A 20,666-nucleotide genomic window follows, 5' to 3' on the forward strand; every position below is an offset into this window, starting at 1 on the left:
CTTTTCACCTTTTCTTTTGATCCTGTGTAAAGACAAGGTTAAGACAAAGGGCCAACAGCACATAGCCCTTGAATTCTAGTTCCTTGGGTTTGTGGATTTTGGGATAAACCACAGGACTTAGAAAGAAATACTTTCTACCACCTGGTATCAATAAGTCAGCTGCCTGATTATATGTAGTCATAACAACCTTTCTATCTACTACACTGTAACAGATGGAGATTTAGGAGCTCCACAGACCGGGTGAGAGAGAACCAACTCACTCAGCCGGGACAAGTTCTGAACAGGTTTAGCAGAGCCAGGTATAAACAAGTAAGCAGTCACTCCTTCCTTTTCACCACATTATGCTTTAAATTGACTGGAAAATAACCAAATACAGTAGTTTAAGGTGTTCTGACTCTCCATTTAATTCTCTGGTAATCAAAGTAGACTCAATGTTCTCTTTCTTAGAAAAGAACAATTCACTTTGAGTTATGTAAAGTTTCCTAACTGGCCCTACTATTTATGGAATGGAATACATTTTTTTAAAATTAAGTATACTGCAAGGACCAGCTACAATAGGATTTCATTACTGTATAATTCATAGAAATCTGATTAAAATACAGGCCAAAGAATGCTTCTCAATATCACTTAACTAACTTAACAATAACCCAACAGGGCAGCTAAAGGGGAAACTGATCAAATATAGCACATGCAAGTGATTTTACTGACAATGCATTCTGTGGAAATGAAATCATAGAATTACTGAGCATTGGGAGCAACCCAATCCATCTGACTTCATAAAAGCAATCGATGGTCAAAAGTGTAAGGATCTAAATGATGAATTTACTGCAAAGATTCTCTAGTTCCTGGAATTCATGCTACTAAAGATTCCTCTACAAAACCTCTGAATTGTGTGGAGTCTCCTATACCTGGCGAAAAGAGACAGGGCTAGCAGTAATGAAGAGGTTTTTCTTACTTCTAATGAACAAATTAACACTGACATCACCCTACACAGGCCTAACTTACGGCTTCAGGGAAATAGTCTCTTCCAATTACCTATGTTGAGCTTCCAATTTCTGCTCGAGTTTTTGCTGACACAGGACTGCATGCTTCCTCTTTATAGCTTGCTCAAACCCAGGTTTGGCTTGCAAAGCATGGTCATAACAGAGCACTGAGTGGTTATACTCCCCCAGCATCTGAAGAGACAAAAACACACACACACACACACACACACACACACACAAAGGAGGAAAAATATTAGCTGCTGCCTGGATCTGTCCAAATCTCCTAATGATTTATGAGCTCACACTTATATCTTACTTCTACAGTGGACCTTATTTTTGATCAGTGACCAAATCTACAACATAAGATACACTATAAGATCACTTAACTAGAAAATATAATTATCTTAAGAGGTGTACTCCGCAGGATTTTAATATTCCTATCAGTTTATTCTCCTTTTTTGTCAAAGGGCTAAGGCAGTTATGATACATTACTGTGTTGAGGTTTTTTTTCCCCCTAATTTCTTCATTTCCGTTCCCTTTTTCTTGTTCAGACCAAGAGGGGAAGGAAAAAAGGTAACTTTTAATTGAAAATAAATTTTTTAAAAAAGAAAAGAAAATAGCAACTGCTTTGGCTCATGAAAACAAAAATGTTGTATTTACTGCATATATGTTTCCCAAAGTGTAATAGCTGGTGAAGAAGTCACTGTCATCCAGAGCTGCGTGGACCACAACAGCAGCATCTGCAGAGAAGTGAGCTCTGTGCAGAACATTTGCCAAGTTGACCAGGGCAATGTCTTTATTGTGCCTAAAAGAGAAGGAGAGGCATAATTAGACATTAGGAAAGAAGCACGTGCTCCATGATTATATACAAGTTCTTGACAAGGGAAAATTACATTTGAAGTTATTGAACTTAACTTTGAGTATACTGATAGATGGCAAAATAATTTAAGAAAATTACACTGTTTCATTTTTTACATAACTAATGGTGCTTATTCAATCTGATAGCTCCAAATAATGCCACAAAAATAAGATCTGGCAGACATTTTATGATTTTAAAATACATTTAGGGCTTATTATTTGCTTTGAGAAAAATGTAATTTATGCTAATTCCTCCAGGCAGGGTCCTAATATTCAAGAGTGAAGTGAATCAGACAGCATCTACATTATATATTTTTTCCTTAATGGAAATCAGAAGACTATTATTGAACTTTAAACAAAGAATATCTTTGAACTTTGAACTCTTTGATATTGGTCTTTTTTGTGTGTGACGGGACTGAATTCTTTGAACAGAGATAGGGGAGAGTGTAAGTACAAAGAACGCTTCTTCATGCTATTTTCCTATGCAATGTTTCTGTAACAGTCCTGAATTATGTGGAGACTCAGGCAGTCCCCAAAGGGAAAAAGCTTACCTGGAAGAGAAGTGAAGTGCGCGCATGGCACATTCCACTACCTGGTACGGCTCGTTCTTTATTCTCCAGTAAAATGAAGCCATGTTATACAGCACCCATGAGGAAGAATTCTGGAGATTAAACAAATAAAATGACAATCAAACACAACATACTTTCTTTGATTCAGAATGTTCAAAATTCTCCTTTCTTATTTTGTCTCTTCTGAAACTTCAGATGAAGAGGAAGACATTACAGCAGTGATAAAGCCAGGGACAAAGGACAAATAATCTATACCTGCCCAAAGAGCCCCCTGACCATCAGTTGAGCAAAATGCATTAGAGATGTCATCTCCACATAGAGACTATTCAATTCCAAGCTACTGCTCCAAAGAGTGAATTATGCTGAAAGCCCGCAGAGTGGCCACAAGTCGTTGGTTCCTATTTCAGGATTTCAGAAGTTAGGACCTAACCTACTTAGAAATGCCAGTTGTTCTAACATGAAATTAACAAAGTTTCCTATTTAATATCTGAATGAAGGTACATATGTAAGCAAATGACAGATGTATGCTTTTGCAAAAGATGAATTTTTTTTAAGATTTTTAATTTTCTCAAGAAATGTCTACACCCAATGTGGGGTTCGAACCCACAATCCCAAGATCAAGAGTCCCAAGCTTCACCAACTAGGCCAGCTATGTGCCCCTTTTATTCATTCTATTATCATGTGTTCACAATCTAATGCAAAACAATATTGCTAAAAATTATGTTTTTAGTAGAGAGTAATAAGTGGATTACTTAGTGAAGTTAAACAGAAATTTAGATAGGTTTGCTTCTTCTATGGCTTAGATTATCATCTTGTAACATATTCTAAACTTTAACCACACAAAGATCAAAATACTGAACTGGACCATGATAAAAAACTTAGTGTGAATAAGTTTAAGCCCATGTAGAGAAATTTCAAACTCAGCACTGCAAAAACAGTCAAATTACATTTTTTAAAAAGGCATAAAAAATAAAGGCATAAAGATAAACTGAGAAAAATACATATGATACCCACTGATTAATATCTTTAACATATAAAGAACTCCTAAAAAATCTAAAAGATAAAAATACAAGAGAACATGGGCCAAAAACATGAACAGACAATTCAGAAATAGGAAACAATGGCTAATTATCAAATAATAGAAATAAAAGAGATACAAATTTTCCTTTTACAAATTGACACAGATTAAAAAGAATGCCAACACTCACTGTTTGCTACACTGTATATTAACTTCATATATTAACTGTAGAAATGTTAAGTGAGTACAGCATTTCTGGGGGACAGTGTGACAACATTTTGTAAAGGCCTTAAATATATGATTACATTTTGATGCTCAAAATTCCACTATTAAAAATTTATTTTATGAAAATAACTGTTTTATCTATAAAGGTGTATAAAAGTAAAGGTCCAGAACACTGTATTATAAAAAAGTTATTAATTGAGGTTTTTTGTTCCTCTTTTGTAGACTTTTTTATAAAGTCTGAGCTTTTTTTATAAGGACAAACTGTTTTCTTTTAAAAATAGTTATTAAAAAATAGTTATTTTGGGGGTGCCTGGGTGGCTCAATCGGTTAAGCACCCAACTTCATGGCTCAAGTCATGATATCACAGCTCATGAGTTCGAACCCTGCATCCGGCTCTGTGCTGACAGCTTAGAGCCTGGAGCCTATTTCAGATTCTGTCTCCATCTCTCTGACCCTCCCCTGCTTGCTCTCTGTCTCTGTTTCTCACTCTCTCCCTCAAAAACAAACAAACATTTTTAAAGGAGTTATTTTGGGGGATGGTTGGCGGGTTAGTCTCTCTGCCCCTCCCCGGCTTGCACACATGCACGTGTGCACGTGCTCTCTCTCAAAATAAGTAAAAAACATTAAAAAAAATCTTTAGAATGGAAGACTCACTCTCTAGAGAAAAAGAATCTAGGCAGCTATTCTGAGGACAGAAAGCCCTGTGCGCACAGGTGCCGGCTCTTCCCATCACTGACGACTCACCTTCTGCAGGCCTTCGTGAATGAGGTGGCCTATGTCATCTATGCTCCTTCCTAGTCGTTTAGATAAATATGTGAAGATCGGATCTTCTTTAGGTAACAGAGGTGCAGAGAGATTAACTCTCTCTTGAACACCCTGAGGAAAAGAAGAAAACTGAACAAAACAGAAAAAGGAGATCACAAGACAAAAGCTCACAAGTAACTCAGTATATCATAGCATTTATTAAAGGCATTTTAAGAAATAGGAAATGTTCATAAAATTATAAAGCTGTTTGGAAGAGGAGAAGTAAACAGAATATTTACAAGCAAGAGAGTAAGTTACAGAAAAAAATGTAGAAAACAAGAGCCCAAATCTCTCTACTTACTCGCAGGTGCTGAAAAGCATGTATACTATACGGAAGTTCTAGAATTTTGGTACAGTCAGGCTGCTCAGGGTCTGGAGGAACAGGAGATTCTGTGTCTATATAATCTTCAGGGCTAAAATTAAGAATCCGGGAGTAATGAATGACTGAAAGCTGAAAAAAGGTCTAATTTTCCCCCATTGGGAACATAGTCTCATAGCATCCCAACTTTACAACCAATATTAGTCAACATTCCACTTTTCTCACACTGCTACTGCTGGAATCAATATTTTAAATCAAGAGTTAGAAAACAGTAGGTATATCAAAGAATGGTAAGATCACGGGACTTTTTCAAAGCTTTTTAAAATTCTTTCTAGAAACGTTAAACCACTTTACACTTCTGTTGACGGCATGTCTACATTTTTACCAATTACTGATTTTTAAATATATTTTCCAATTTGATAGGTGACAATTTAAATGTCTTACTTTGTACTTATTTGATCATACCTGATATGTTTTCCTCATGTTTGCTGGCCATTTTAATTTTTTTCACTCTACGTTGAACAACTTCTACTGTGGTATTCAATATTTTAAGTGAGTCTTTAAGAATTCTACATGTGATGTATTTTGAAATTTCAAATTTCAATGAACTTATTTGTGACTGAAGCTTATTCTGATTAGATAATTTACTGATTTGAGAAAGTTCTGTTCAGGAAAATGTTACTTTTATTTTTGGAAAGAGAGTTTCTTTTACCTGATGTCTTTGCTTTCCAAAGTTATGTACGTGCCGTCATAGAGATCCAGGTCTCCTAAGGGGACCTTGGCTTTGATGCAGTCTGGGTCTTCTTTATTATGTCTCTGTTCCAGTCCTGTATCTCTGTCCTCATTCTCTTCTATGTGAATTTTTTGAGCAACTAATTGCTTCTGTTGAGAAGACATCAAGAACATAATGGATTTTTCCATTATTTCAATCTAGATACCACGTAATGTGCTGCAGTCAGCATCCTCTATGAAGACAAGGATTCTGAACACAGTAGTCCCCCCTTACCTGCAAGAGTGTGTTCTAAGACTCCCAGTGGATGCCCCAACTGTGGACAGTTCCGACCCTATATATGTTTTTTTCCTGTACATATATACCTATAATAAAGTTTATTGATAAATTAAGCCCAGTAAGAGATTAACAATAACTAAGAATAAAACACAACAATTCTAACAATATACTATAGTAAGATTTATGTGACTGTGGTCTCTCAAAATATCTTCTTGCACTGTATTCATCCTTGTGATGATGTGAGATGATAAAATGCCTACACGGTAAGATGAAGTGAGGGGAACGACGTAGCCACTGTGACACAGTGTTAAACTATGAGTGACCTTTTGACGACAGGTCAGAAGGAGGATCATCTGCTTCTGGACCACAGTTAACCCCTGGGTAACTGAAACCACAGAGAGTAAAACTGTGGATAAAGGGGACTAATTAGTTGACAACAGGTGTCCATATGCAGAAAGTAACAGAAAATAACATTCATGCTAATGGCACCTGAATACCTTCATAACATGATCCTGACTACCTAGGAAACTGCATGTATTGGGGTGCTGGCTGGCTCGGCTGGAAGAGTGTGCAACTTGTGATCTCGAGGTTGGGAGTTCAAGCCCCATCCTGGGTGTGAAGCCTACTTTAAAATAAAATAAAAAAATTAACTGCATCTCTCAATTTAACTTCCCTGGCACAGAATGGCCCAGCAATTAAAGCTACCGTGAGCTGCCCAAACACATCGTATTTCAGACCTTCAAGACATCCAGCGTGCTCATACTGCCGCCTGAGTAACTGCCCCTCATGCCCTATTCTCCAGGTGAATTCCTGCTACTCACAAGTCTTCTTCCAAACACACAGAGGAATTACATAAAACCCAGTTTTCACCACCCACATCAATCAGAGAACATTTGCCATACTCATTTCAGATTTTTTAAAAGGAAAAAAAAGCAGTTGAAACACCTGTGCACTCCTTCACATTTCCTCTCTCCCTTACCACTACCCGGAATTTGTTTGATGTATCATTTCTGTGTCTTTATAAAATATTACTATTTACCCCTATTCTCTTAAAATATTACTTTATATGTATGTGTGCGTGTGTGTGTATTATACATATACATATATATATATATATATATGCTCCAAATCAATATATAGCATTGCTTTGCAAGTTTAAAATTTTATGTAAATAATATCACATTATATCATTCTAAAACTGATTTTTTAACTTTATGTTTTTAGAACTTATATACCATCAATACAGTTTTAAAGTTTTCAATTAAACAGATGTATAAAAATGTATTTGTCCATTTTTCTGTAAACTACATTGTTTCTGTTTTATCTTTTTGCCATTAAAAATGCTGTGATAAAGAAGTTTCCTTGTGCACATGTGTAGAAGTTCCAGCAGGGGTCATATGGGATGCACATTTTCAGTTTTATTTAGATATTGCCAACCTGCTTTTCAAAGTTATTATAACCACTAGAAATCTACCAAGAGGTTATAGTAATACTCATATCCTTACAAACTAACCAACATCACACTTGTTAATTTATGTCAATTTGATGGGTATGAAATGTTTTAATTACTGGAGCAGACTGTATTACTATTAATGAACTTGCGCCACCTCCTTACAAAGAACTCTCTATCACTGTTCTGCTGGACTCATATGTGGCCAGTATGACTATTTTGACAAATACGACATGAGAAGTGTCACTAGACCCTCCGGAGGGAAGCATCTTTACAGCCAGTGTACGTTCTTTTCCCTCAGATACTGAGGACAGCAATATTCCAGACAGTGGCTGTTCTGTCAGCTTGAGTTCTGGCTTTTGGACCACACTGACATTCAGTATGATCTTGTTGTTTTAAACCATTAAGATTACTGGGATGTTACTAAGTGCTCTGTTTCCACCTAGCCCCTCCCTCCCCACTCTTTTCTGGTAGGTAAACTATACTGCACTTCCCTATGACTTCACAAGCTTGGTCATGTGACTTGATGTGGACAATGGAATGTGGGTAGAAATTCTTTCTTTTTATTTTTTTTGTTTATTTATTTCAAGAGAGAGAGAGAACATGAGTGAGGGAGGGGCAGAGAGAGGGGGAGAGAATCTAAGCAGGTTCTGCGCTGTCAGAGCAGAGCCCAATTCATGAAATGAGCTGAAATCAAGAGTTAGATGGTCAACTGACTAAGCCATCCAGGTGCCTCAAAACGATGTCACATCTAGGTAGAAATTTTAAATAGGCTTGTATATTTGGTTATTTTTCCTTGAGCCTCCACCTTCCTCCATGAAATAGCACTGAGACCTTTGGGACTGTTTGTTGCCAATGTAAAAGTTGACATACACCGTAAACTGCAGAGTATCTTAACTAATGCAATCATTAATGTGATTAAACCTATATTTCCATATATTGAGATATTTTGTGGCTTGACTGTCCGAGTCTGCCTAGTGTTTTTTCACTGATTTGTAGAAATTTGTGAAGTGATTGTGTAAACTCATTCTTCAGTTATATGTACTGCAAATATCTTCTCCCAGCTTGTAACTTACGTTTTAATTTTGTTCATGGTGTCACTTGCTAGAGAGAAGCTTTTAATTTTAAGATGGTTCAAACTATCAGTTGGTTTTCTTAACTGTGATTTCTGTGTTATTTATGGAACCCTTCTTTATCCCAATGTCATAAACCTATTAATATATTCTTATTTTTAAGTGTAAAGCTTTACTTTTTCATATTTAGTGCTGTCTGAATGTTTGTGTCTCTCCTACCCTAAAAAATTCATATGTTGAAATTATAACCCCTGAAAATGATAGTATTAGGATGTGGAGCTTTTCAGAGATGCTTAGGTCTTGAAGATGGGGTCCATGGAAAATAGAATTTTGCACCAAAATTCATGTGGTAGCAAAACCTGATGAAAAGCCATTTTATAGTGCTTATCTTTAGTGTGAATATTCACACATTTCACTAAAGAAATATTAATGTCTTTGAATATGGAATCTAGGGCCAGAACCTGCTGGCAGTACAATGTAAGACAAGATATCTGTACCTAGAACAGTTGTAAATGAAAAAAAAAAAAAGGTAAAAGGCTGTATTCGAACTATATACAGCCCCAGTGATTTCAGAGGAGGGACTGTGAATTTGTATAAATACTGCCATTACAGCATTCTTCTGCTTAGTATTTGCACAGCAAATACTTTTTCTATCCATTTATCACCACACTGGCTTTGTGTTAGGTGTATTTCTTACATGTACCATACAGCTGGGCTAAGTAAGAAATCCAATCTGATAGTCTGAGTTTTAATCAGAAAGTTTAATCTGACACATTTAGTATGATTGCTGATCTATCTGAATTTATTTTAACCAGGCTATTTTGGATTTTCTGTTAATCTTTTTCTTTTTCTTTATTTTAATTATTGAAGTGTAGCTGACACAAAATGTTATATTAGTTTCAGGTATGTTTACCATTCTTTTTCTTTGCTGCTGTTTTCTCTTTTCCTGCTTATCATGTGCTTGTCAACGCTTTCTATGTTCCCTCCTCTCTGCCTTAACTCCTCTCCTCTTCCCTTAACTTGTAGGATTGTAGCCCTATTACTTTAGTGCCGGCCTTACTTTAATTTTGATTAAGTTTTTCATCAGTAAATATTTTAGCACATTTCTGAAAGACACTCCTTAAAAAATAAACAAAAAAACCATAACACCATGATCACATGTAAAAAAATGATAATTCCTTAATATCAAATATCTAGTCTGTGTTCAATTCCCTCTTTTAAAAATATGGTTTGTTTGGGTGCCTGAGTGGCTCAGTCATTTGAGTGTCTCACTCCAGATTTCGGCTCAGATCACAACCCCAATGTTGTGGGCTGGAGCCCCACACCCTGCATCACGCTGGGCATGGAGCCTGCCTGAGACTCTCCCGCCCTCTCCCTCTGCCCTCCCCTTGCTCCTGCCCTCTCTCTGAAAAGCAACAACAACAACAACAAACCCTCTTAAAAATAAAGTGCGGGGCGGGGGGGCCCTCAGTGGCTTAAGCATCCAGCTCTTGGTTTGGGCTTTGAGCTCTGTACTGGGTATGGAGCCTGCTTAAGATTCTCTCCCCCTGCCCCTTCCCTTTTCGTGCTCTCTCTCAGAAAAAAAAAAAAAGAAAGAAAGAAAGAAAAGAAAGAAAGAAAGAAAAAAAGAAAGAAAGAAAGAAAGAAAGGAAGGAAGGAAGGAAGGAAAGAAAGAAAGAAAGGAAGAAAGGAAGGAAGGAAGAAAGAAAAGAAAAGGAAGGAAGGAAGGAAGGAAGAAAGGAAAGAAAAAAAGAAAGAAAGAAAGAAAGAAAGAAAGAAAGAAAGAAAGAAAGAAAAGAAAGAAAGAAAGAAAGAAAGAAAGAAAGAAAGAAAAGAAAAGAAAGGAAGGAAGGAAGGAAAGAAGGAAGGAAGAAAGGAAGGAAGGACTTTAAAGAAATATAAATATTCAGTTTGTTTGAATCAAAATCCAATGAGATCCACACACTACAATGGTTGATTTGTCTATAAGTCTCTGTTAATCTACTGGTAATTCCCTAGTTTCCCTCCCCAACTTTTTAAATCTTTCTAATTTGTTAAAAAAGTTGGGTCATTTGTCTTGCAGTTTGCCACTTGATAGGATTTTGCTGACTGCATCTCCTAGGTTCATTTAATGTGTCCTTTTCTTTTTCTTGTATATTTCCTAAATATCGATAGCAGGATCCAGGGGTTCTTAACTTTTCTGTGTCATAGACTTCTTTGGCAGTCTGATGAAACCTTCTCAGAATGATCTTTTAAATGCATAAAATAAAATATATAGAATGACAAAGGAAACCTATTATACGAAAACAAATGACACTGGAAAACACAGTGGTTTGATTAGATTCACATTTCTTTTGGCAAGACTACTTGAAAGGTAGCAAGGCTCTTACATTTTTAGTATGTTTGCCCATAAATTTTCCAGCACGAAGTTAATTGTTACTTTTACCTTCTCATAAACATGAGAGAAGAGTCTAACAAGCTTTAACTAATCACTGAACATACCTTGACCCAACTACATACTAATTAATTAATTTAAAGAAAATTTTTTAATGTTTTTATTTGTTTTTTAGAGAGAGAGAGACAGCATAAGCAGCGGAGGGTCAGAGAGAGAGGGAGTCACAGAATCGGAAGCAGGCTCCAGGCTCTGAGCTAGCTGTCAGCACAGAGCTCAACGCGGGGCTCGAACCCATGAACCATGAGATCATGACCTGAGCCAAAGATGGACGCTTAACTGACTGAGCCACCCAGGTGCCCCATCAATCCAACTACATATTAATTTAATCTAGTTTTACCTTTCAAAGCACAAAAAAATAAATAATTAAGTAAGGTTAGCAACTTCTTCATTAGTATTCTTACTTATCATTATATATCCTGCACAGGTCTACTGCGTTTACTTGTTGCAGAGTACATCTTTAATTTTTTTTTAAAGTGAGTCTGTGGTTAAGTAAACTCTGTCTTTGCATGTCAGAAAACTGCTTTGCCCTCACTCTTGAATGATGGTTTAAAAGAACATAAAATTCTAGTTTGACTGGTTTTCCCTTTGCACTTTTGAGGCTATACCTCCACTGTCTTCCGGCACCTTAAGAAATTCATCTGGTTGTCACTACTTTGTAGAAAAATGGTATTCTTTTGTGTCATGGTTTTAATTCTATATTTCAGTGAATAACAAATTTATATCTCCAGCCTGTACCTTTACCCCAGAGTCCCCAATACCTTAATCAAAAACTGACGGAGTCAACATTTTTCATTTTCGTTTTCATTGACATGATGAATGGCATTTTTTCCCCTTCACATACTCTAATTTAAGTCTCCTCTTTATATCATACTGCCTCTTAAAAAAAGAATGGCAATAAACATACACAATGTGTATATGCATTTGAAAATAAAAACTATTTTCTGCACCATTGCATTCTTTGAACTGTGTTTTAAAAAAATATATAAGGCTTCCAAGCATGAAGCTGTATAAATATATCTATTGTCTTATTCCTAGTCTTTCAAATAACTAACATTGTGTGTTTTTTAAGCAAAATCAGTTTATGGAAATCAAATGATAGAAACAAAAAGGTCAGATTCTATTAGCACCAATGGGTTTCAAGTTTTCAAGGTGCAAAGTGACTAATGCTTTCACCTCATCAAAAGAACACACAATAACAAGACCCTAGTTATCCTGACTTGGAAATTAATAAAAACTACATTTTTATAGAGTATTGAAACCATTCTTCCTTTTTGTATTTTACCCAAACTCTCCTTCTAAGCATAGGCACAGAGACTGGTCCTTTTCATAGTTGATGGAAAAACTTACACATGGAAACCCTGTTCAAGGATATAATGAGTCAAGAATCAGGCAAAACCCAAGTTAGTCTGTTTCTCTTACTATTGCTCAAATGTCCTCTAATTAGATGCTATTTTTAAAAACATGATTTAAAAGCAATATATTCAGGGCGCCTGGGTGGCTCAGGGGTTAAGCATCAGACTGGACGACTTCGGCTCTGGTCATGATCTCGTGGTTTGTGGGTTCAAGCCCCACACCCCACATCAGGCTCTGTGCTGACAGCTAAGAGCCTGGAGCCTGCTTTGAATTCTGTGTGTGTCTTTGTCTGCCCTCCCCAGCTCATGCTCTGTCTCTCAAAAATAAATAAAATGTTAAAAAAAACACAAAAGTAATATATCCCTATAAAACTGAGAAGAACTGAGCTTTACGAAATTATGTACTCTCATTTTTCTTTGGATACAATAGCTCCCCATGAAATACAACAAGTTTCAGTTGCATATCACATGCCCAATGCCTCACCTCCAATTCTTTGAGGTAGTTAACTGTTGTTTCTTGTCTCATTAATATGACTAAGTCATGGGGATGTTTCAAGTTCATCGGTGAATCCACCTGCAAGCAAGCAAGCGATAAATAAAGCTCAGATTTCATTAACATTTGTTTGGATTAAAGTTTCCTTTAATACGCTTTAAATTACTGTTCAACTACCATTATAATCAGTATTAGGCGCTTACTAAAACTCAAGGGCTATTTCAAAAGTGATAGCACATAAATTGCAGCAAAGAGAATGTCATGTTCAATAGCTGTCCCTTGAATTCCAACTTGAAAGAGTAAGCTTTTGAAGTCAATATTCTAACTAGGTCAGTCATAGAAGAAATATACAAGAAGAAAAGTATTTGGCAATGAGTGATAAAGTAAATTCCTTAAAAGATAATTCACACTTGTAACAATTAAAAAGGAATTGTCTTGTCTTGATAGAACATTCCATATCTGAACAGGTTTGGAGTGATAAAAGGAAAACACCAAAAGCACCTATTTTTGAAGGTTATTTGTAGAAGTCATAAATCAAAGCTAATATAAGATAATCTTGAGATTTATTATTTACAGCTTGTGTTCTCTGGATCATAAATAAGTGACTATGCTGTTGAAGATATAAGAAAAATGAACGCTCATATACTAAAAAGAGGCTTATAAATTTATTGTTGTAGGGAGGGTCATTTGACAACATGTATCACAATGTTAAAAGTTCCTATCTTTAGATCTGGCAATATTAACTCTAGGAAAACTACCCTACAGATGTTGTTAAAAAAAAGTAGGCAAAAATAAAACAAGGATAAAAAATATATGTATCTATATCTATATATATATCTATGTATACACACACACACATACACAGAAGCTCATTACAACACTTTCAGCTGCCAAATAAAATTAGACACAACCTAATAAGCCCACCAACTAGGGAACAGGGAAATCCACGGTCTAAAATAGGATACAGAAAGACTAGATATACTGTCACAGCAGGATGTTCACAATGTATAATTAACTAAAAATAAAGACTGACATGTATACTATTAATATTTTTGTTTAAGAAATTACATGTATGTATTTTTATAGATGTAGATGTAGGCATGTCTCTACATGCTCAAAGCCAAGTAAGTTTATAGTGGTTTCTTTTGGGAAGCAGGATTAAGAAGAGAGGCACACTCATGCCTTTTACTTTATTTATACTGGTATATTTTAAAACTGTTTATCATGTACACATATTAAATTTATAAAAAAGAAAAAACAACACACACACACAGTTTGGATTTCAGAAAAATCTGACATTGGTCTTGGTGCCTAAGGGATAAGACAAAGCTCCTGCTATCACATGGTGCTAGACTGGAGTTGGCAAGTTACATACCACCTATTCAGGAAGTTCCACTTTGAGAAAAAAGTATCTTTTTATAATCTTTAAGAAATTGGTATCAGCTTAACTAATCAAATTTAGAGTTAGCTTATGTGTGTGTGTTTATTTTTGAGAGACAGAGAGAGACAGTGTGAGCAGGGGAGGGTCAGAGACAGAGGGAGACACAGAATCTGAAACAGGCTCCAGGCTCTGAGCTGTCAACACAGAGCCTGACGCGGGGGCTCGAACCCACGAACTGTGAGATCATGACCTGAGCTGAAGCTGGACGCTTAACCGATTGAGCCACCCAGGCGCCCCTAGAGTTAGCTTTTTAAGTGTAGAAGGTAGGCTTGCATAGACCTTGCTGAAACAAGGGCCTATTAAAAAAAGATTTTAGGGGCACCTGGGTGGATCCGTTGGTTAAGTATCCAACTCTTGATCTAACGGCTCATGAGATCGAGCCCCACATCCGGTTCTACACCAACAATGTGTAGCCTGGTTGGGATTTTCTCTCTCTCCCTCTCTTTATGCCCCTCCCCAACACTCTCTCTCTCAAAGTAAATAAGTTAATAAACTTTAAAAAATATTTTAAAAAGAAGAAATAATAACATGAAATAGGGGTGCCTGGGAGGCTCAGTTGGTTAGGGTCTGACTCCTGACTTCGGTTTAGGTCATGATCTCACAGTTTCATGGGATCGAGCCCCACATCGAGCTCTGTGCTGATCCTATGGAGCCTGCTTGGGATTCTCAATCTCTCTTTCTCTCTGCCCTTCCTCTGCTCCTGATCTCTCTGTATTTCTCAAAATAAATAAGTAAACTTTAAAAAATTTTTTAAAAAAAGAACATGAAATAAAGTTGGATGTTTGCTTAATAACATGCATTAAATTGGACAATGTTAAGTGACTACAGATAAAACTCACATGTCCTTGTTCATTATATCATTTCAAAGATGCCAGCGGAAAAAGAGATGCTAGTCCAGAATACCTTCCATTGTAATCATCTGGACTGTACAATTATTATTATACCGTTATGGATAATCATCATCACCCATGGTCTTGCTTTTAAGATGAGATCCCTGCACTGCTTCCCCAGGCCTCTCCACTATATTGGAATTTATATCAAAACCTCACTCTGATCTTAAAGGGCACTAACAATATAACAGCAAGGCCTACAGTACTTAACCACCCGAGCTATAAAGCTCCATCAAACAATCAAAGCTAACAAAAGCCTGAAAGCAAAATGTTAGGTTTATCTCAATAAAATTGATGATATTTCTATGATAAAACATAGAAAATTTTGCTTCTCTTTAATAGTATCTGGACATATTCCCAACAGTCAAATGCATGTAGGGCAAGGGAAGCTACTATAATGGATTGGATATGGACTGACTTAACTCCGAGGCCTACTGATCTTTTTTATGACAATGTGATATATTCTTTGTGATCCATTACAGCACACCAAAATTTTTACATAAGAAAATGTAAAAGCTACAGCCAGTGGCCAGAGTGCGAAAGAGCTTTACATAAGGAGGCCAGAGAAAATCTGCTTACTTTGCTACTTCACCAAGACTTCAAGAGGTAGCTATTTAGTACATGACTCTATAGGTATTTTTAAATGAGGTTTTTAGAAAAAGACCAAAAAAATCCGAAACCAAAAAACAGGGTAGGGGGAGGAAAGCAAGAGTAAGATGTTCCCATTCCAAAATACCTACGCAATCTGGTCACCTGGAAAACTGCAGGAGGAACAAAAGAATGAAGATTTACACTGAAGAAATACTGAAAGCACAATCTTTGTTTCAGATTAAAAAGATACTAGCTAATCAAGGATTTATCACATTGGAGTAGCACGGGTTTGCCCAACATTCCTTTGTAGGGAAGTACGTTTCCTTTCCTTTTGGTTTCATGAAGTTTAACACAGATACAACAGCTAGAGGAGACAGAAAGATAAAATTATGTGCAGAAGGAAGGGAGTGCACTGACAGCTGGGCTTCTCTTCTTGACATGGCAGCACGTGGCCTGGCTCTTTGCCAGAGAAGGGTTGGCTGCAGATTTACAGCCTGATACATATTTTTACTGAGGTAACTTCAAGTTCTAAAAATTTGAGACTTTATAATATCTTCGGCAAATGCTAATCGGCTTGAATCTCTCTCCTTTCTAACACCTCTCTTCCTCAGGGAACAAAAGACAGTATGTTTGTAAAGGTACAAATCCATTCAACCAATAAAGGTTTCTTAAGCCTCTATAAACCAGGCCCACTATGTCTACATTGGAAGCCTGTGTATTCCAATTTTATACACAGTGTGAATGCCTTCAAAATCTTTTGCATCAGCTCAGGAGCAAAAGGTGACAGGAATTAAGAGAGGTAGGTTAAGAAGGACATGACTCATATATAAGATCTCAAAGCACCGTGTGTTTTTTTCACAAGGGACAAGCAACCCTACAAAATTCCATTCCTTCACAGCATAATAAATGATGCTTGTAATGACCTGGATCATAAAGAAAAAGGAATTATTTTTAGATTTGTTTTACTGAAGATGGTGAAAAAAGTATGAAATATATTGTACAGCAAAGTTTATGTTGCACAGAAAAATTGACCAAGTATTTGGATATGGACTTCTATTATACAGAATGATTCATTCTCTAAGAGTTCTCAATTCAATTTTATTTTCCTTTGAATACATTATATTATATAAGTACATGTGTCCAATCATATATAACAGCGGTAAATATATGACTCACATCAAGTTCATTTTCATATATTTCATTTGCTGCTGGTCTCTCACCAAGATATTGTTAATAACTACCTCTCTAATCTGGAACCTCGCCTCAGTAAATTCACATGGTCAGAGAGGGAAACGTCACTATGTAAGGATAATCACTTCACCACCAAATCTAATCAAAGGTGACTATTTTAAACTTAAAATAATCAATTGAAGGGTATAAACAGTTTTGAGTTCTACAAAAGCAAGAGTGAGGCCGTCACTTTCCAATGGTCCTTTATGACAGGCAATTGAATATTTCTGTATTATAATATTAATTCCAGCCATCATATGCAACTTATTCTTCATATATGTTAAACATTCTTACCTATTATTTTAATGGTATTCAAATGAGTACATGAGAGCAGCATTACTGAAATCTTTATTATGCCATACCCATTTTTATTTTTTATATGTCTTTTTTTAATGTTTATTTTTGAGAGAGAGACAGAGAGAGACAGAGGGGTGAGCAGGGAAGGGGCAGAGACAGACACAGAATCTGAAGACAGGCTCCAGGCTCCGAGCTGCCAGCACAGAACCCAATGCAGGGCTCAAATCCATGAACCGTGAGATCATGACCTGAGCCGAAGGTGGACACTTAACCAACTGAGCCACCCAGATGCCCCATGCTATACCCATTTAAAAAAATTTTTCCCCTTAATTAGAAACTAGAGATGGAACATTTTAAATCTTTTATTCAAAACTGTACATTTATTGAGACAATATGATGGAAAACATAAATAAAGACCTTCAAACCAATGAAGATTTTACCTCTACCTTAACGATCACACTTTGAGGGTATTTATAGTGTTTGCTATCCAGGATCCGCAATCCCCTTCTTGTGGCAAAAGCACCTGCCTTGCTTGGCTGAAGCATCCTTCCCTACACGGAAGCTCTGATCAGTGGATCCCTTTCCCTTGGTCATGGTAATTACCTCTGAGAAGGGACATTAACCAAGTGGTCAGCTGGCACTAAATAGACTAATCCAGCACTTTTGTTTGAGCTATGGGGATCTGCCATCTTGTATTCACAAGGGGCCTGAGGATGGGGTTACGGAAGCAGAGGAATGAAGATAGAGAGCAACCTACTGTGGTTATACTGCTTCAGCCCTGTATCAAACTGTGTCTGCAGCACTTAGAATTTGTCCAAATAGTCTAATAATACATAAGTCTTGATGCCGAAATTTCTTCTACACCCTCTGCCTCGGGTCTCTTTTTATCCTTGTGGCTCTTTTCAGATCTTCTGCCCCTTTGCACATGCTAGTTCTCCTACATGGAACACACTTTTATTCTTACGCTTTTGGTGAAGGCCAAATGACTGGGCTCAAATGACACTTCTTTTGTGAAGCCATTCTTCTCTTGAGCTCCCATAGTACTTTTTACACACTTCTTTAACAGTGCTTATTACATTGTTTAACTATTGTATGTATGTCTCTCCAGAAAAAGATCTTTTGTATTCCTTGTTCTACCTCCAGTAGAACATACTTCAGGCGCACGCTGAGCACTTAATACACTGCTGCTTGTTTCATAAAGCTGTGTGATGTCACATTTGTTGGAGAATCCATCTCCACCGACATTATCATTCAGTGATGATGATCTGTAAAGGAGGGAAAGAGACTGGGCCTCCAGGAATCGTGAAAAAATAAGTCCCTCACAGGTCTATGACTAGCTGTGTGACCTTAAGCAAATCACCTCTGCAGGGGCTTCCATTTCCTCATCTATCAACTGAGATAGAGATAAAAGTCCCGACTTAAAGTTCCTTATGTGCTTTATATCCCACCACCATGAAAGATCCAACACTACTGTAAAAGTGGCACATTTTGACCAGTCTCACATACCACGGAAGGAATCCAATGTTCAAATGAATGTAATGATCATTCTTTCAATTTGCCTTTATAAATTTGTACTCGCTCTAGGTAGGGACTCTTTCCAAAGCTGCAGCTGAAAGCATCTTTTAAATTGTCAATTTGTCAAATTAAACCAAGGTTCCAATTAGCAGTGGCTATTTATTTCTGAGCAGTTAAGTTGCTCACTATATCACAGGCAAAATTAGCTCTCCCTGTCCTTATGTCACTAAATTCTGAAAAAGTTCAACTGGGGAGCGCCTGGGTGGCTCAGTCGGCTAAGCGTCCGACTTCAGCTCAGGTCATGATCTCACGGTTTGTGAGTTCGAGCCCGCATTGGGCTCCGTGCTGACAGCTAGGAGCCTGGAATCTGCTTTGATTCTGTACCTCCCTCTCTCTCTGGCCCTCCCCCACTCATGCTCTATCTCTGTGTCTCTCAAAAATAAATAACCATTAAAATAATTTAATAAAATTAAAAAGTTAAACTGGAAAAAATTTTTTGATAAGCCAAATATATAGGTTACTATAAAAACAAACACATTATGGACAATATTAAGAAAAATATTTGAATTACTTGAAATGCCACCTTCCTAGATACCTGCTGTCAGACCTAGTTAATTATGTCAGGATAACTTCTCTGCTTACATATGCACATACACATTGCTATGTAGATAAAACATTTTTACAAAACCAGGATACTTCCGATACTGTATCCTTCCCTTCCCCATTGTTTCCTAAATTTTATCAGTTTTCCTTATATTAAAGTTGTTTATCCAGGTTCCTGCTAATTGAAATTCGGGCTTTTAGTTCGTCTTTCTTTTTAATGGTATTGAGATGAATATCCTTACAGCTAAATTTTTTTGATTGCTGCCTACTTATTTTCTTCCTAGGAAAAGAACTGCTAGGTTAAAGGAACTGCACTTTTAAATTTACAGTTTTTGCTAGCTTTTCTCCAGAATAGCTAAATCAACTTAAATTCCTACCAACAGTCACTAAATTTTTCCACACTCTTAAGAACACAGAGAAAACGGTGAGTACATTTTAATCTCTGTGTTGGCCATATGTATTTCTTCTTCTGTGTGCTTATAAAAAACCTTCCTCATTGCCTCCCTTTAAACCCATCTGATACTTTACATCACAGTTTTATGAATGGTGGTTTCCAGTTGTTGGGACTCAATGTGATTATCACCTTGGTTGTGTTTTCTGACTTTTTCTACACAAACACATATTACTTAAGTTTATAAAATATATCTTTTTAAAATAGTGCTATCTTGTTAAAGACCTGTTAAAATGAAACCTCAGAATGCTATGTGACGTGTATTTTTAAATAAAAAACAAGTTGTAATGACAAATAAGCCTAGGTCTGAGGAGCAACCTTGTTGGTTCTCCTTATATATCACAGAGAAAAAAGTTCCTCTCCCAGATGTAGGGCCAGGCAAAACAATTCTAAAAGGTAACATCTTTTGTATTTTCTTATTTGTTACCTTATTCTCCTCAGATTTTTATCCTTATCTCAAATCTAGTTCACTACATTTTCAAGTGACTGCCCAAAGAGCCCTCACCTTCGGGACGCCTGGCAGGAGAACACAGGGGCAAGCAAGACAGGTTCAGAGGGATGGGATGAGGGAGGCAGAAGTCTGTTGCCTGACTTTGCCTGTAATTCTTTCTTTTTTTTCTTTTTTATGTCTTTTATTTAATTTTGTGGGAGACAGAGAGAGACAGTGTGAGCAGGGGAAGGTCAAAGAGAGAGAGAGACACAGAATCTGAAGCAGGTTCCAGGCTATGAGCTATCTGTCAGCACAGAGCCTGATGCAGGGCTCGAACCCACAAACCATGAGATCATGGCCTGGGCTGAAGCTGGACGCTTAACCAACTGAGTCACCCAGGCGCCCCTGTAATTCCTTCTTTAGGATTCATGTGTAGCCATCGTGCACCTGCACTTTCCTCCAGGTTGAGAGAAGTGCAAATTCACAAACGAAATACCAGTCCAGCCTTAGCTCTGGAAAGGGACTTTCATGGGCTCCCGCCTATAATAATTTTCAAAATTTTGAAGCTCCTAGGTGGCTCAGTAGGTTGAGCGTCCGGTTTCAGCTCAGGTCATGATCTCACAGTTCGTGG

General features: G+C 37.0%; 1 protein-coding gene across 4 annotated transcripts in view; it reads right to left on the bottom strand.

Moving 5' to 3' along the window:
- Positions 1-20,666, bottom strand: part of TTC17 (tetratricopeptide repeat domain 17) — a 127,197-nt gene that overhangs the window by 89,963 nt on the left and 16,568 nt on the right. For all 4 annotated transcript variants that reach the window (XM_029957439.1, XM_029957442.1, XM_029957440.1 and 1 more), the window contains exons 2-8: positions 12,579-12,668; positions 5,489-5,658; positions 4,759-4,870; positions 4,398-4,529; positions 2,393-2,502; positions 1,644-1,788; positions 1,036-1,175 (exon numbers count right to left, since the gene is read on the bottom strand). In XM_029957439.1, coding sequence (XP_029813299.1) covers positions 1,036-1,175; positions 1,644-1,788; positions 2,393-2,502; positions 4,398-4,529; positions 4,759-4,870; positions 5,489-5,658; positions 12,579-12,668 — 899 coding nt within the window. The remainder of the gene's footprint in view (positions 1-1,035; positions 1,176-1,643; positions 1,789-2,392; positions 2,503-4,397; positions 4,530-4,758; positions 4,871-5,488; positions 5,659-12,578; positions 12,669-20,666) is intronic.

The sequence above is a fragment of the Suricata suricatta genome, chromosome 11 (genome assembly GCF_006229205.1).
Source record: "Suricata suricatta isolate VVHF042 chromosome 11, meerkat_22Aug2017_6uvM2_HiC, whole genome shotgun sequence".
NCBI lineage: Eukaryota > Metazoa > Chordata > Mammalia > Carnivora > Herpestidae > Suricata > Suricata suricatta.